General features: G+C 61.2%; 1 protein-coding gene across 4 annotated transcripts in view; it reads right to left on the bottom strand.

The window, feature by feature from the left end:
- UBA1 (ubiquitin like modifier activating enzyme 1) overlaps positions 1 to 16,462 on the bottom strand; it is a 45,542-nt gene that overhangs the window by 1,083 nt on the left and 27,997 nt on the right. For all 4 annotated transcript variants that reach the window (XM_074531173.1, XM_074531172.1, XM_074531171.1 and 1 more), the window contains 11 exons: positions 15,864 to 16,029; positions 13,315 to 13,511; positions 11,636 to 11,700; positions 9,827 to 10,022; positions 8,325 to 8,399; positions 6,538 to 6,727; positions 4,258 to 4,346; positions 4,074 to 4,166; positions 2,722 to 2,913; positions 1,128 to 1,229; positions 497 to 597 (listed from right to left, as the gene is read on the bottom strand). In XM_074531173.1, coding sequence (XP_074387274.1) covers positions 497 to 597; positions 1,128 to 1,229; positions 2,722 to 2,913; positions 4,074 to 4,166; positions 4,258 to 4,346; positions 6,538 to 6,727; positions 8,325 to 8,399; positions 9,827 to 10,022; positions 11,636 to 11,700; positions 13,315 to 13,511; positions 15,864 to 16,029 — 1,466 coding nt within the window. The remainder of the gene's footprint in view (positions 1 to 496; positions 598 to 1,127; positions 1,230 to 2,721; positions 2,914 to 4,073; positions 4,167 to 4,257; positions 4,347 to 6,537; positions 6,728 to 8,324; positions 8,400 to 9,826; positions 10,023 to 11,635; positions 11,701 to 13,314; positions 13,512 to 15,863; positions 16,030 to 16,462) is intronic.

Genomic DNA, 16,462 nt, shown 5'->3' with positions numbered 1-16,462 from the left:
ACACGGCCACACCCTGTCCCCACCCCTGGGACATGTCCCCTCACCACAGGGCCATGTTTTTGTCCCCAGGACACATCCCTGTCATGGACTGAGCTCTTCCTCCAACCCTGCCCTGGACCCCACCTGTGTCCCCTGTGTCCCCCAGTGTCCCCAGTGTCCCCCAGTACCCCCTGTGTCCCCAGTGTCCCCAGTGTCCCCAGTGTCCCCCAGTGTCCCCAGTGTCCCCAGTGTCCCCAGTGTTCCCATGCCCCCAGTACCCCCAGTGTCCCCCTGTGTCCCCCAGTACCCCCAGTGTTTCCATGCCCCCAGTACCCCCAGTGTCCCCAGTGTCCCCCAGTACCCCCAGTGTCCCCAGTGTCCCCCAGTAGACCCAGTGTCCCCCAGTACCCCCAGTGTTCCCATGCCCCCAGTACCCCCAGTGTCCCCCAGTGTCCCCAGTGTCCCCCCAGTGTCCCCCAGTACCCCCAGTGTCCCCCTGTGTCCCCAGTGTCCCTACGGTTGGTCGTGGCGCTCGCGCAGCTTGGCGGCCGGCATGAAGAAGGAGTAGAGCATGGACACGCCCTGGGACAGCATGGTGATCTCCAGCCGGTGCTCCTTCTGTTGGGGACATGGGGACAGGGCTCAGCGGGGCTTGGGGACATCGGCCACCACAGGGCATCCATGACCTTGGGGACATTGGTCACCACAGGGCACCCACAGGAACCTCATGGCCTTGGGGACATCGGCCACCACAGGGGTCACTGAGGCTCGGGGACATCGGCCACCATGGGGGTCAGCAGGGTTTGGGGACACTGGCTACCGCGGGAACCCTGCAGCCTTGGGGACATCGGCCACCATGGGGCACCCATGGGACCCACATGGCCTTGGGGACATTGGCCACCACAAGGGTCACTGAGGCTCGGGGACATTGGCCACCATGGGGGTCAGCAGGGTTTGGGGACATTGGCCACCATGGGAACCCTGTGGCCTTGGGGACATTGGCCACCATGGGGCACCCATGGGACCCACATGGCCTTGGGGACATTGGCCACCACAGGGGTTTGACCTTTCCCTGTTTCCCAGCACTCCCCTCTTGGTCGGGGTGCCTCTGTTGTCCCCTCCCAGTCCCTCCCAGTCCCTCCCAGTACCTTGAAGTAGGCGAGGAACTGGCGCAGGGTCATCTCCTGCCCGTCGGGCTGCAGCCCCTGCACCTCGAACCGGTCCCACAGCGTCCACTCCACCTCGTAGTACTGGGGACACAGGGACGGTCAGAGCCATGGAGGACCCCAGCCCCACTGTGACCCCAAAGCCCCTTTGAGAGTGACCCCTACCCTGCTGTGACCCCAAATCCCTGCTGGGAGTGACCCCAGCCCCACTGTGACCCCAAATCCCTGCTGGGAGTGACCCCAGCCCCACTGTGACCCCAAATCCCCTCTGGGAGTGACCCCCAGCCCCACTGTGACCCCAAATCCCCTTTGGGAGTGACCCCAGCCCTGCTGTGACCCCAAATCCCCTCTGGGAGTGACCCCTACCCTGCTGTGACCTCAAATCCCCTCTGGGAGTGACCCCAGCCCCACTGCAAACCTAAATCCCATCTGGAAGGGAACTCCAGCCCCATTGCGACCCCAAATCTCCCCTGAAAGAGAACCCCAGCTCCCAAGGTCCCAGATTCCCACTGCAACCCCAAATTCCCTCCTGGAAGTGACCCCCAGCCCCACTGTGACCCCAAAGCCCCTCTGGGAGTGACCCCTGCCCTGCTGTGACCCCAAATCCCTGCTGGGAGTGACCCCAAATCCCCTTTGGGAGTGACCCCTACCCTGCTGTGACCCCAAATCCCCTTTGGGAGTGACCCCTACCCTGCTGTGACCCCAAATTCCCTCTGGAAGTGACCCCAAATCCCCTTTGGGAGTGACCCCTGCCCTGCTGTGACCCCAAATTCCCTCTGGAAGTGACCCCTACCCTGCTGTGACCCCAAATCCCCTCTACCCACACCCCTAAGCCCCACTGTGACCCCAAATCCCCTCTACCCAAACCCCCCAGCCCCACTGTGACCCCAAATCCCCTTTGGGAGTGACCCCTGCCCTGCTGTGACCCAAAATCCCCTTTGGGAGTGACCCCTGCCCTGCTGTGACCCCAAATTCCTGCTGGAAGTGACCCCAGCCCCACTGCAAACCTAAATCCCATCTGGAAGGGAACTCCAGCCCCATTGCGACCCCAAATCTCACCTGAAAGAGAACCCCAGTTCCCAAGGTCCCAAATTCCCACTGCAACCCCAAATTCCCTCCTGGAAGTGACCCCCAGCCCCACTGTGACCCCAAATCCCCTCTGGAAGTGACCCCCAGCCCCACTGTGACCCCAAATCCCCTCTGGGAGTGACCCCTGCCCTGCTGTGACCCCAAATCCCCTTTGGGAGTGACCCCTGCCCTGCTGTGACCCCAAATCCCCTCTGGGAGTGACCCCCAGCCCCACTGTGACCCCAAATCTCTGCTGGGAGTGACCCCTGCCCTGCTGTGACCCCAAATTCCCTTTGGGAGTGACCCCAGCCCCACTGTGACCCCAAATCCCATTTGGGAGTGACCCCTACCCTGCTGTGACCCCAAATCCCCTCTACCCACACCCCTAAGCCCCACTATGACCCCAAACCCCCCAGCCCCACCATGACCCCAAAACCCCCTCCAGCTGCCCCCCAACCACCCCAAACCCCCCCCCGTGCCCTCACCCCCCGGCCCTGGCAGTGCCCACCTTGTTGCGGGGGCAGGCGAGGGGCTCGGAGAAGCCCACGAAGGGCAGTGCCAGGTTGAGGAAGGCGTTTTTGTAGGAGCTCAGCCGGCGGTGCCCCTGCACCAGCTTGAAGAGCTCCAGGCACGCCAGGCCCACCACGGCCGCCGTGGTGGTGGCGATGGCCGGGATGATCTTCCCTGCGATCAGTTTGCTCTGGGGAAGAGACACAAAAAAACCAAAAAAAAACCAAAAAAAAAAAAAGGGATTTAGGGTTTGGGGGATGGCCCCAAAAAATCAGGGTGAGGGGTTCACAGAACCCCCAAAGCCCCACTGTGGGGTCTACAAGGGCTTTGTGTGTGCCCCACACATTGCAGAATAATCACTGGAATAAACCAAAGCACCCCCAGTACCCATAATAACCCCACAGCACCCCGTAACAATCCCCAGAACACCCCCCAGCACCCATAAAAACCCCACAACACCCCATAATAACCCCTGGAACACCCTAAAACACCCCCAGCACCCATAAAACCCCAAAGCACCCCATAGTAACCCCTGGAATACCCCAAAGCACCCATAATAACCCCAGAAAAACCCCAGAGCACCCTTGACACCCCACAAACCCCATAGGTCCCCCCAGACCCTCACCCTAATGTGGCATTAGCAGTGCTCCAGTGCTCCCAGTATCCTCCAGTCCTTCCCCAGTGTCCTCCAGTGCCCCCCAGCCCCTTCCCAGTGCTCCCAGTACCCCCCAGTCCCTCCCCAGTGCTCCCAGTATCCCCCAGTGTCCCCCAATGCTCCCCCATCCCCTCCCCAGTGCTCCCAGTATCCCCCAGCCCCTTCCCAGTGTCCCCCAGTACCCTCCAGCCCCTTCCCAGTGCTCCCAGTACCCCCCAGTCCCTCCCCAGTGCTCCCCCAGCCCCTTCCCAGTGCTCCCAGTATCCTCCAGTGCTCCCCCATCCCCTCCCCAGTGCTCCCAGTACCCCCCAGTGTCCCCCAATGCTCCCCCAGCCCCTCCCCAGTGCTCCCAGTATCCTCCAGTGCTCCCCCATCCCCTCCCCAGTGCTCCCAGTACCCCCCAGTGTCCCCCAATGCTCCCCCATCCCCTCCACAGTGCTCCCAGTATCCTCCAGTCCCTCCCCAGTGCTCCCCCATCCCCTCCCCAGTGCTCCCAGTATCCCCCAGTCCCTCCCCAGTGCTCCCAGTATCCTCCAGTGCTCCCAGTATCCCCCAGTGCTCCCAGTGCTCCCCCAGCCCCTTCCCAGTGCTCCCAGTACCCCCCAGTCCCTCCCCAGTGCTCCCCAGTGCTCCCCCAGTGCTCCCTCAGTCCCTCCCCAGTGCTCCCAGTATCCCCCAGTGCTCCCAGTGCCCACCTTGTGGCGGTCGGCCGGGGGGATGTCGTAGTTCTCCGCCCGCAGGTTGGAGGCGGCCACGATGAAATCCATGTGGAAATTGGTGTCATCGTCCTGGGGGGGACAGCCAGGGGTGGGTTGGGGGCACCCAGGTGGGCAGGGGGCACCCATGGGAGGGGGCAGCACCCATGGGTGCAGCACCCACCTTCTCAAAGTCGATGGGGAACATCCGGAACCCCGGGAGCTCCTCGGGGCTGGGCAGCGACGCCTTCAGCTCCTCCAGGCGCCCGTCATCTGTGGGCAGAGAAGGGCACATGTGGGACCCCTGGCACCTCCTGGCACCCCCATGGCACCTGTGGGACCCCCCTGGCACCTGTGGGACCCCCAGCCCCTCACCCAAAGTGGCATTCAAAGCCCACCCCATGTGGCATTGGCAGCTCTCCAGTACCCCCCAGCCCCTCTCCCAGTTCTCCCAGTCCCCCCAGTGCCCCTCATCCCATACCCAGGGCAGTACTGGCACTCTGCAGCTCCTGTCCCAGTTCTCCCAGTGCCCCCCAGTGCCCTCAGCCCCTCTCCCAGTGCCCCCCAGTTCTCCCAGTGCCACCAATCCCTCTGTGTCATACCCAGGGCAGCACTGGCACTCTGTAGCTCCTGTCCCAGCGCCCCCAGTCCCTCTCCCAGTTCTCCCAGTGCCCCCCATCTCGTACCCAGGGCAGCACTGGCACTCTGCAACCCCTTTCCCAGTGCCCTCCAGTTCTCCCAGTGCCCCCAGTGCCGTACCCAGGGCGGCACTGGCGCTCTGCAGCTCCTGTCCCAGTGCCACCCAGTGCCCCCAGCCCCTCTCCCAGTGCCCCCCAGTTCTCCCAGTGCCACCAATCCCTCTGTGCCATACCCAGGGTAGCATTGGCACTCTGCAGCTCCTCTCCCAGTGCCCCCCAGTTCTCCCAGTGCCCCCAACCCCTCTCCCAGTTCTCCCAGTGCCACACCCAGGGTGGTGTTGGCACTCTGCAGCTCCTGTCCCAGTGCCCCCAGTCCCTCTCCCAGTTCTCCCAGTGCCCCCAGGCCCTCTCCCAGTACCCCCAGTGCCTGCCATGCCATACCCAGGGTGGTGTTGGCACTCTGCAGCTCCTGTCCCAGCGCCCCCAGTCCCTCTCCCAGTTCTCCCAGTGCCCCCCAGTGCCATACCCTGAACCAGTGCCCCCCAGTGCCCCCAGCCCCTCTCCCAGTGCCCCCCAGTTCTCCCAGTGCCATACCCAGGGCGGCGCTGGCACTCTGCAGCTCCTGTCCCAGTGCCCCTAGCCCCTCTCCCAGTACCCCCAGTGCCCCCCATCTCATACCCAGGGCAGCACTGGCACTCTGCAGCCCCTTTCCCAGTGCCCCCCAGTTCTCCCAGTGCCCCCATGCCGTACCCAGGGCAGCACTGGCGCTCTGCAGCTCCTGTCCCAGTGCCCCACAGTGCTCCCAGCCCCTCTCCCAGTGCCCCCCAGTTCTCCCAATGCCCCCAGTGCCATACCCTGTCCCAGTGCCCCCCAGTGCCCCCAGCCCCTCTCCCAGTGCCCCCCAGTTCTCCCAGTGCCCCCAGTGCCGTACCCAGGGCAGCACTGGCGTTCTGCAGCTCCTGTCCCAGTGCCCCCCAGTGCCCCCAGCCCCTCTCCCAGTACCCCCAGTGCCTGCCATGCCATACCCAGAGTGGTGTTGGCACTCTGCAGCTCCTGTCCCAGCGCCCCCAGCCCCTCTCCCAGTTCCCCCCATCTCATACCCAGGGCAGCACTGGCGCTCTGCAGCTCCTGTCCCAGTGCCCCCCCAGTGCCCCTAGCCCCTCTCCCAGTGCCCCCCAGTTCTCCCAGTGCCCTGAGTCCCTCTCCCAGTTCTCCCAGTGCCACACCCAGGGTGGTGTTGGCACTCTGCAGCCCCTCTCCCAGTGCCCCCCAGTTCTCCCAGTGCCCCCAGTGCCGTACCCAGGGCGGTGCTGGCGCTCTGTAGCTGCTGTCCCAGTGCCCCCAGCCTCTCTCCCAGTGCCCCCCAGTACCCCCAGTGCCTGCCATGCCATACCCAGGGTGGTGTTGGCACTCTGCAGCTCCTGTCCCAGTGCTCCCAGCCTCTCTCCCAGTGCCCCTCAGTTCTCCCAATGCCCCCAGTGCCATACCCTGTCCCAGTGCCCCCCAGTGCCCCCAGCCCCTCTCCCAGTGCCCCCCAGTTCTCCCAGTGCCCCCAGTGCCATACCCAAGGCAGCACTGGCACTCTGCAGCTCCTGTCCCAGTGTCCCCCAGTGCCCCCAGCCCCTCTCCCAGTGCCCCTCAGTTCTCCCAATGCCCCCAGTGCCATACCCTGTCCCAGTGCCCCAGCCCCTCTCCCAGTGCCCCCCAGTTCTTCCAGTGCCCCCATGCCGTACCCAGGGCAGCACTGGCGCTCTGCAGCTCCTGTCCCAGTGCCCCCAGCCCCTCTCCCAGTGCCCCCCAGTTCTCCCAGTGTCCCCATGCCGTACCCAGTGCAGCACTGGCGCTCTGCAGCTCCTGGTCGGACACGTGGATGCGCACGCCGGCCTTGGGCGCGAACGGGGGCACCCGCACGTGCCGCACCAGCTCGGCCACGGCCGCCCGGTCCCGCGAGCCCGCGATGCCGTAGCTCTGCGCAAACAGGTTCGCCGCCGCCACCACGTAGTCCAGGTGCAGGGGCTGAGGGACACAGGGCACGGGTGGCACCCAAAGTGGCACGGGGGGCTCCCAGAGGGACAAAAGTGGCACCCAAAGTGGCACGGGGGGCACCCAAAGTGGCACAGGGGGCTCCCAGAGGGACAAAAGTGGCACCCAGAGGGGCACGGGGGGCACCCAAAGTGGCACAGGGGGCTCCCAGAGGGACGAAAGTGGCACCCAAAGTGGCACGGGGGGCACCCAAAGTGGCACAGGGGACACACAGAGGGGCATGGGGGGCACCCAGAGGGGTACAGGTGGTTTTCATGGGGTAGAAGTGGCACCCATGGGGGGCAGGTGGCACTCAGAACAGCAGAGGTGGAACCCACGAGGGGCAGGTGGCACTCGGAAGGGCAGAAGTGGCACCCACAGAAGCATGTGGAGGTGACACCCAGAGGGGCATGGGTGACACCCAGAGGGGCATGCGGAGCACCCACGGGGGCATGGGTGGCACCCACAGGGAGCAGGTGGTACCCAGAGGGGCACGCGGAGCACCCAGGGGGGCATGGGTGACACCCACAGGGGCATGGGTGGCACCCAGAGGGGCAAGGGTGGCGCCCACAGGGAGCACGTGGCACTGAGAAGGGCAGAGACGGCACTCAAGAGGGGTACAGGTGGCACCCAGAGGGAGCAGGGGGCACTCAGAAGGGCAGAAGTGGCACTCAGAAAGGCACAGGTGGCACCCAGAGGGGCACGGGGGGCACCCATGGGGCAGTGGTAGCACCCATGGAGGTATGGGGGGGCACCCACGGGGGCACAGGGGGCACCCATGGGGGCAGGGGTAGCACCCACAGGGGCACAGGGGGCACCCATGGTGCAGGGGCTGCAGGACACGGGGCACATGTGGCACCCAAAGGGACATGGGGGGTGCCTGGAGGGGCACGGAGGGCACCCAGAGAGGTGAGGGTTGGAACCCAGGGGGCATGTGGGGTACTCAAGAGGGATAATGGTGGCACCCATGGGAGGCAGGTGGCACTCAGAAGGGAAGAGGTGTCACCCACAGGGCACGGGTGGCACCCAGAGGGGCACAGATGGCACCCAAAAACTGGAACCCAACAATGACCAACAATTCCCGAAAATGATTTTTGGGACCGTGGGCCCAAAGGGTGACATAGGTGACAACCCCACCCCCCAGGTGACACAGCCCCACCCCTCCAGGTGACCCAGGTGACGTCCCCCCCCCCCACGTGACCCAGGTGATGTCCCCTCCCCCTCCCACGTGACCCAGGTGACGTCCCCTCCCCCCCAGATGACCCAGGTGATGTCCCCTCCCCCCACGTGACCCAGGTGACGTCCCCTCCCCCCCAGGTGACACAGCCCCACCCCCCCATGTGACCCAGGTGATGTCCCCTCCCCCCCCCACGTGACCCAGGTGATGTCCCCCCCCCACGTGACCCAGGTGACGTCCCCTCCCCCCACGTGACCCAGGTGATGTCCCCTCCCCCCCTCCCACGTGACCCAGGTGATGTCCCCTCCCCCCCCACGTGACCCAGGTGATGTCCCCTCCCCCCCCCACGTGACCCACGTGACCCACGTGACCCAGGTGACGTCCCCTCCCCCCCCCCCACGTGACCCCACTCACGTTGTCCGGGTCGAACACGAGTGGGTGGGGGCAGCGCTTGGGCCCCGACCAGAACAGGGTGCCCGAGTTCGTTTTCTGCGGGAGAGAAAATCATTAATTGAGCTTAATTAGCTATTAATTGGAGTTAATGAGGCAATTGTTTAGGTTAACAATGTATTAATTAGATTAATCAAGGGGTGCTGCCTGTCTTGGCAGATATTGAGGTAAATAAAGTAATTAGTAGAGTTAACAAGGGAATTGGGAGGTATTGGGGTAAATGAAGTAATTAATAGGGTTAACAAGGTAATTAATTGGCAGGTGTTGGGGTAAATGAAGCAATGAGGGTTAACAAGGTAATTAATAGGGTTAATGTGGTAATTAATCAAAGCTAATGATGTAATTAATTAAATTAACAAGGCAATGAAGGCACCCCCACCTGTCCCGGGGGGAAGTTGTGCAGCAGCTGACAGATACAGGTGTAAATAAAGTAGCTAACGAGGTTATTGTGATTATTAATTAGGGCTAACAATGTAATTAATTGGGTTAATAAGTTAATTAAGGCACTCCCACCTGTCCTGGGGGGGAATTTGTGCAGCAGCTGGTGGCTGTTGGGGTAAATGAGATAACTAATGGAGGTTAACGGGGTAATTAATCTGGGCTAAAAATGTAATTATTTAAATTAATGTGTTAATTACGGCAGTCCCACCTTTCCTGGGGGGAAGTTGTGCAGCAGCTGATGGATGTCAGGGTAAATGAGGTTGGGGTAAAGGAAGCAATGGGGGTAAATAGGGTAACTAATGGGGTTAATAGCATCATTAATACAGGCTAACGAGGTAATTAACCAGGCTAATGAGGTAATTAGCAGGTGCCCACCTGTCCTGGGGGGAAGTTGTGCAGCAGCAGGTGCATGTTGGTTGGGGTAAATGAAGCAATGGGGGTAAATACGGTAACTAATGGGGTTAATAGGGAAATTAATCAGGGTGAATGATGTAATTAATTAGATTAACGAGTTAATGAAGCTCTCCCACCTGTCCCGGGGGGAAGTTGTGCAGCAGCTGGCAGATATTGGGGTAAATAAGGTAGGGGTAAATGAAACAAAGGGGGTAAATAAGGTGACTAATGGAATGAATAGCGTCACTAATCTGGACTAATGAGGTAATTAATTAAATAAGGAGTTAACGAATCTCTCCCACCTGTCCCGGGGGGAAGTTGTGCAGCAGCTGGCGGATGTTGGGGTAAATGCGTTTGGGGTAAATGAAGCAAAGGGGGTAAATAAGATAACTAATGGAATTAATAGCATCACTAATCCGGACTAATGAGGTAATTAATTAAATAAGGAGTTAATGAACCTCTCCCACCTGTCCCGGAGGGAAGTTGTGCAGCAGCTGGCGGATGTTGGGGTAAATGCGTTTGGGGTAAATGAGGCAATGGGGGTAAATAAGATAACTAATGGAATGAATAGCGTCACTAATCCGGACTAATGAAGTAATTTATTAAATAAGGAGTTAATGAAGCTCTCCCACCTGTCCTGGGGGGAAGTTGTGCAGCAGCTGGCGGATGTTGTTGCTGTACTGGCGGTGCCAGTGCCGGCAGGCCCAGGCCACGCAGTCGGGCCAGGCGCGGGGGCGGTCGCTGACCAGGCTGCGCTGCACGGCCTCCAGCACCTCCAGCGGCTGCGTGCCCGCCAGGCGGAGCGTGCGCTCCAGGAACTTGGGGTCCCTGGGGAGAAAGAGGGGGTTCAGGGGGTCACAATGGGTCACAGCGGTGCCCGCCAGGCGCAGCGTGCGCTCCAGGAACTTGGGGTCCCTGCAAGGAAAGGGGGTGACAATGGGTCACAGGGTGCGCTCCAGGAACTTGGGGTCCCTGCAAGGAAAAGGGGTGACAATGGGTGACAATGGGGCACAGGGTGCGCTCCAGGAACTTGGGGTCCCTGCAAGGAAAGGGGGTGACAATGGGTCACAGCAGTGCCCGCCAGGTGGAGCGTGGGCTCCAGGAACTTGGGGTCCTTGCGGCGAAAAAGGGGGTGACAATGGGTGACAATGAGTCACAGGGTGCACTCCAGGAACTTGGGGTCCCTGCAAGGAAAGGGGGTGACAATGGGTGACAATGGGGCACAGGGTGTGCTCCAGGAACTTGGGGTCCCTGGGGGAAAATGGGGTGACAATGGGTCACAGCGGTGCCTGCCAGGCGGAGTGTGCACTCCAGGAACTTGGGGTTCCTGGGGGGGGGGAAATGGGGTGACAATGGGTGACAATGGGTCACAGGGTGCACTCCAGGAACTTGGGGTCCCTGTGGGGAAAGACGGGTACAGGGGGTCACAGCGGTGCCCGCCAGGCGCAGGGTCCGCTCCAGGAACTTGGGGTCCCTGCGGGGAAAATGGGGTGACAATGGGTGACAATGGGTCACAGGGTGCACTCCAGGAACTTGGGGTCCCTGGGGGGAAAGAGGGGGTACAGGGGGTCACAATGGGTCACAGGGGTCCCTGCCAGGCACAGGGTGCACTACAGGAACTTGGGGTCCCTGCAAGGAAAGGGGGTGACAATGGGTGACAATAGGTCACAGGGTGCACTCCAGGAACTTGGAGTCCCTGGGGGGAAAGGGGGTTCAGGGGGTTATGGTGGTACAGGGAGTTATGGGGGCTCAGGGGATTATGGGGGTGAAAGGTCCCCTCCAGGAACTTGGGGACCCTGGGGGAAAAAATAGGGGTACAGGGGGTGACAATGGGTCACAGGGGTCCCTGCCAGGCACAGGGTGCGCTCCAGGAACTTGGGGTCCCTGCGGGGAGAAATGGGGTGACAATGGGTGACAATGGGTCACAGGGTGCCCTCCAGGAACTTGGGGTCCCTGGGGAAAAAGAGGGGGTTCAGGGGGTGACAATGGGTCACAGGGGTCCCTGCCAGGCACAGCGTGTGCTCCAGGAACTTGGGGTCCCTGGGGGGAAAAAGGGGTGCAGGGAGTTATGGGGTTACAGAGGGTTAGGGGGGTCATGGGGGTCCCAAACATGTGAAGGGATTTGCTCCAGGAACTTGGGGTCCCTGGGGGAAAAGGGGGTTCAGGGGGTTATGGTGGTACAGGGAATTATGGGGGTTCAGGGGATTATGGGGGTGAAAGATCCCCTCCCGAAATTTGGGGTCTCCAGAAAAAAGGGGTGCAGGGCATTATGGAAATCCCCCAAAAAAAAGTGAATTTGGGGTCTCCAGGGAAAAGGAGTAGAGAGTTAAGGGGGATCTCAATGAGGCCCAGGGTCCATTGCAGGAATTTGGGGTCCTTGGGGGAATTTCTGTGGGATTTGGGGGGGATCCATTGGGATTTGGGGTGCCCCCCACACTCACATCAGGTACTGGTTCACGTTCTCGGCCGGCTGCTTGAAGAGCCCCTCGAACTCATCACGCGCCCACTGCAACAAGAGGGGGTCACTGGGGGGGGGCCGGGCATTGGGGGCACCCCAAAATGGGGACTGCAGTGCCCAGGACACCCCAAAACAGGGAATGCAATGCCCAGGAACCCACAAAATGGGCACTGCAGTGCCCAGGACACCCCAAAAGCAGAACCCCGTGTCCAAATCCCCCCCAAAACGGGGACTCAAGTGTCCAGGACCCCCCAAAACAGAACCCAGGACCCCCAAAAACAGGGACTCTGGTGTCTAGACGCCCCCCAAAAACAAGGATTGCAGTGTCCACACCCCCAGAAACCAGAACCCCAGATCCAGAACCCCCCAAACCATGGAACCCAGAGTCTGGGATGCCCCAAAACAGAACCCCCCAAAATCAGAACCCTGATGTCCAAGAGCCCCCAAAATGAGAACTTCAGTGTCCAGGACACCCCAAAAGCAGAACCCCGGTGTCCAAATCCCCCCAAAACGGGGACTCAAGTGTCCAGGACCCCCCAAAACACAACCCAGGACCCCCAAAACAAAACCCAGGACCCCCAAAAACAGGGACTCTGGTGTCTAGACCCCCCCCAAAAACAAGGACTGCAGTGTCCACACCCCCAGAAACAGAACCTCAGGGTCCAAACAAGGAAACTCCGTGTCTGAGATCCCCCAAAACAGAACCCCAGTGTCCAGGACCCCCCAAAACCAGAACCCTGATGTCCAAGACCCCCCAAAATGGGAACTTCAGTGTCTAGAATCCCCAAAACCAGGGAATAAGGAGTCTGGGATCCCCCAAAATGGGACCCCAGTGTCCAGAACACCCCCTAAACCACAGCCCAAGTGTTCAGAACCCCCAAAACACAACCCAGGACCCCAAAAATCCACAGAACCCGGTGTCCATCACCCCCCAAAACAACAACTCCAGTGTCCAAGACCCCCCCAAAACCAGAACCCCAGATCCAGAACCCCCCAAACCATGGAACCCAGAGTCTGGGATCCCCCAAAACAAGACCCCTTGTGTCCAGGACCCCCCAAAACCAGAACCCTGATGTCCAAGACCCCCCAAAATGGGAACTTCAGTGTCTAGAATCCTCAAAACCAGGGAATAAGGAGTCTGGGATCCCCCAAAATGGGACCCCAGTGTCCAGGACCCCCCAAAGAACAACCCTGGTGTCCAGGACCCCCCAAAATGAGCACTTCAGTGTCCAGGATCCCCAAAATCAGGGAACACAGAGTCTGGGATCCCCCGAACTGAGACCTCGGTATCCAGGACACCCCCTAAACCACAGCCCCAGTGTTCAGAGCCCCAAAACAGAACCCAGGACCCCCAAAATCCACAGAACCCAGCGTCCAAGACCCCCCAAACTACAACCCCAGTGTTCAGAGCCCCCAAAAAAGAACCCAGGACCCCCAAAAACCACAGAACCCGGTATCCATCACCCCCCAAAACAACAACTCCAGCGTCCAAGACCCCCCAAACCAGAACTCCAGATCCAGAACCCCCTAGACCATGGAACCCAGAGTCTGGGATGCTCCCTGTGCTCTCCAGGACCCCTCAAACACCACCCAACCATCTGAAACCCCCCCAAAAAACCCACGTGGGTCCCCCCAAGGTGCCGTGGGCACACCTGGACGCACCTGCAGCGTGTGCTCGATGGCGTTGGGGAAGTTCTTGAGGGTGCAGATGGGAATGGCCTTCTCGGGGGGGTCCTGGCTGGAGCTGTAGGACTCGCTCAGGAACGGGATCACCACCTGCACGTTGCCCTTGGTGCCCAACGTGCCCGACTCCAGCAGCGGCTTCCGGTAATAAACGCAGCGCCGGTCCATGTACAGCCCTGCCCGGGGGTGTGGGGCAGTTATGGGGCAGCCCAGGGGGTGTGTGGGGCAGTTATGGGGCAGCCCAAAGGGGTGTAGGGCACTCCTAAGTATGGGGCATGACCAAGGGATATAGGGGACCCTGTAGTAAATACAGTGCTGGTCCATGTACAGCCCTGCTTGGGGGTGTGGGGCAGTTATGGGGCAGCCCAGGGGATGTGGGGCAGTTATGGGGCAGCCCAGGGGGTGTGTGGGGCAGTTATGGGGCAGCTCAGGAGGTGTGGGGGGCAGTTATGGGGCAGCCCAGGGGGTGTGTGTGGGGCAGTTATGGGGCAGCCCAGGGGATGTAGGGCACTCCTAAGTATGGGGCATGACCAAGGGATACAGGGAACCTTATAGTAAATACAGTGCTGGTCCATGTGCAGCCCTGCCCGGGGGTGTGGGGCAGTTATGGGGCAGTCCAGGGGGTGTGGGGGGCAGTTATGGGGCAGCCCAGGGGATGTGGGGCAGTTATGGGGCAGCCCAGGGGGTGTGTGGGGCAGTTATGGGGCAGCCCAGGGGATGTGTGGGGCAGTTATGGAGCAGCCCAGGGGGTGTGTGGGGCAGTTATGGGGCAGCCCAGGGGGTGTGTGGGGCAGTTATGGGGCAGCCCAGGGGATGTAGGGCACTCCTAAGTATGGGGCATGACCAAGGGATACAGGGAACCTTATAATAAATACAGTGCTGGTCCATGTACATCCCTGCCCAGGAGTGTGGGACAGTTATGGGGCAGCCCAGGGGATGTGGCGCAGTCCAGGGGGCAGCCCAAAGGGGTGTAGGGCACCCCACATGGCTGTAGGGCACCCCTAGATATGGGGCATGACCAAGGGATATAGGGGACCCTGCAGTAAATACAGTGCTGGTCCATGTACAGCCCTGCCCGGGGGTGTGGGGCAGTTATGGGGCAGCCCAGGGGATGTGGGGCAGTTATGGGGCAGCCCAGGGGGTGTGGGGCACCCCAAAGAGATGTGGGGCACCCCTAAATATGGGGCATGAGCAGGGTTATATAGGGGGCCCTACAGTAAACACGGCATTGGTCCATGTACAGCCCTGCCTGGGGGTGTGGGGCAGTTATGGAGCAGCCCAGGGGGTGTGGAGCAGTTATGGGGCAGCCCAGGGGGTGTGGGGGCAGTTATGGAGCAGCCCAGGGGGTGTGGAGGACCCAGGTATGAGGCACCCCCAAATATGGGGCACTTTCTGATATGGGGGTCCCTCCTGGGGCTATGGGGAACCCTCAGATATGGGGCACAAGCAGGGGCTGTGGGGCAGCCCTCCAAGGGTCTCCACAGCCCCCCAAGGGTCCCTCCAGCATCCCAAAGGTCCCCATAACCCCCCCAAGGGTCCCCATAGGTCCCAAAGGTCCCCACAGCTCCCCAAGGGTTCCCATAGCCCCCCAAGGGGGACCCTCAAGTGTCCCCATAGCCACCCAAGGGTCCCTCCAGCACCCCAAGGTTCCCCATAGTCCCCCAAGGGTCCTCATAGCCCCCCAAGGGTCTCTCCAGCTCCCCAAGGACCCCCATAGTCCCCCAATAGGACCTCAGCCTTCCAAGGGTCCCCATAGCCCCCCAAGGTACCCCATAGCCACCCAAGGGTCCCTCCGGCACCCCAAGGTTCCCATAGCCCCCCAAGGGTCCCTGTAGCCCCCCAAGGGTCCCCATAGCCCCCAAAGGTCCCCATAGCCCCCCAAGGTACCCCATAGATCCCAAAGGATCCCCCCAGCTCCCCAAAGGTCCCCATAGCCCCCCAAGGGTCCCCATAGCCCCCCAAGGGTCCCTGTAGCCCCCCAAGGGTCCCCATAGCCCCCCAAGGTACCCCATAGATCCCCACAGCTCCCCAAAGGTCCCCATAGCACCCCAAGGGTCCCCGTAGCCCCCCAAGGTACCCCATAGATCCCCAAGGATCCCCCCAACTCCCCAAAGGTCCCCATAGCCCCCCAAGGGTCCCTGTAGCCCCCCCAAGGTACCCCATAGCCCCCCAAGGTACCCCATAGATCCCCAAGGATCCCCACGGCTCCCCATAGCCCCTCAAGGGTCCCAATAGCCCCCCAAAAGGGAATCTCCAAAGGTCCCCATGGCCCCCCAAGGTACCCCATAGATCCCCAAGGATCCCCACAGCTCCCCAAAGGTCCCCATAGCCCCCCAAGGGTCCCCGTAGCCCCCCAAGGTACCCCATAGATCCCCAAGGATCCCCATGGCTCCCCATAGCCCCCCAAGGGTCCCTGTAGCCCCCCCCAAGGTCTCTGTGTCCCCCAGCCCTCCAAGGTCCCCATAGCCCCCCAAGGGTCCCTCCAGCCCCCCCAGAGGTCCCCGTGTCCCCCAGCCCCCCGTGCTCACGCGCGTCCACGTTGTCCAGCGCGTTGGCCACGCCGTCCAGCCCCTCGAAGAAGTCGTCGTCGTAGACGCGCTCGGTGTCGGGGCCCACGCGGTCGGTGCGGCTGCTGACGCGCAGCGCCGGGTTCATCTCCCGCGCCGCCGCCGCCGCCCGCTCCGACTTCAGCTTCTGTGGGTGGGGACAGCGGGGAGGTGAGACACGCCCCTCGGGACACGCCCTGGTGGGCCACGCCCCTTTCCTAATGCATCCACACAGCTCAGAAACTCAAGTTGTTGGCATTGACCACACAACTCAATCGTTGATGTTGGCCAAGAAACTCAACTGCTGACACTGACCACAAAATTCAATTGTTGATGTTGGCCAAGAAACTCAACCATTGGTGTTAACCAAGAAACTCAACTGTTGACGTTGACTGCAAAATTCCACTGCTGATGTTGGCCAAGAAACTTAACTGTGGGCATTGGCCAAGAACTCAACTACTGACGTTAAGCACAAAACTCAATCGTTGATGTTGGCCAAGAAACTCAACTGTTGACACCGGCCAAGAAACTCAACTGTTGACACTGACCACAAAATTCAATCGTTGACGTAGCCCAAGATA

The sequence above is a fragment of the Zonotrichia albicollis genome, chromosome 34 (genome assembly GCF_047830755.1).
Source record: "Zonotrichia albicollis isolate bZonAlb1 chromosome 34, bZonAlb1.hap1, whole genome shotgun sequence".
In the NCBI taxonomy this organism is placed as follows: Eukaryota; Metazoa; Chordata; class Aves; order Passeriformes; family Passerellidae; genus Zonotrichia; species Zonotrichia albicollis.
The sequence above is the reverse complement of the archived record's forward strand: the minus strand, read 5'-3'. Positions and strand labels throughout refer to the sequence as shown.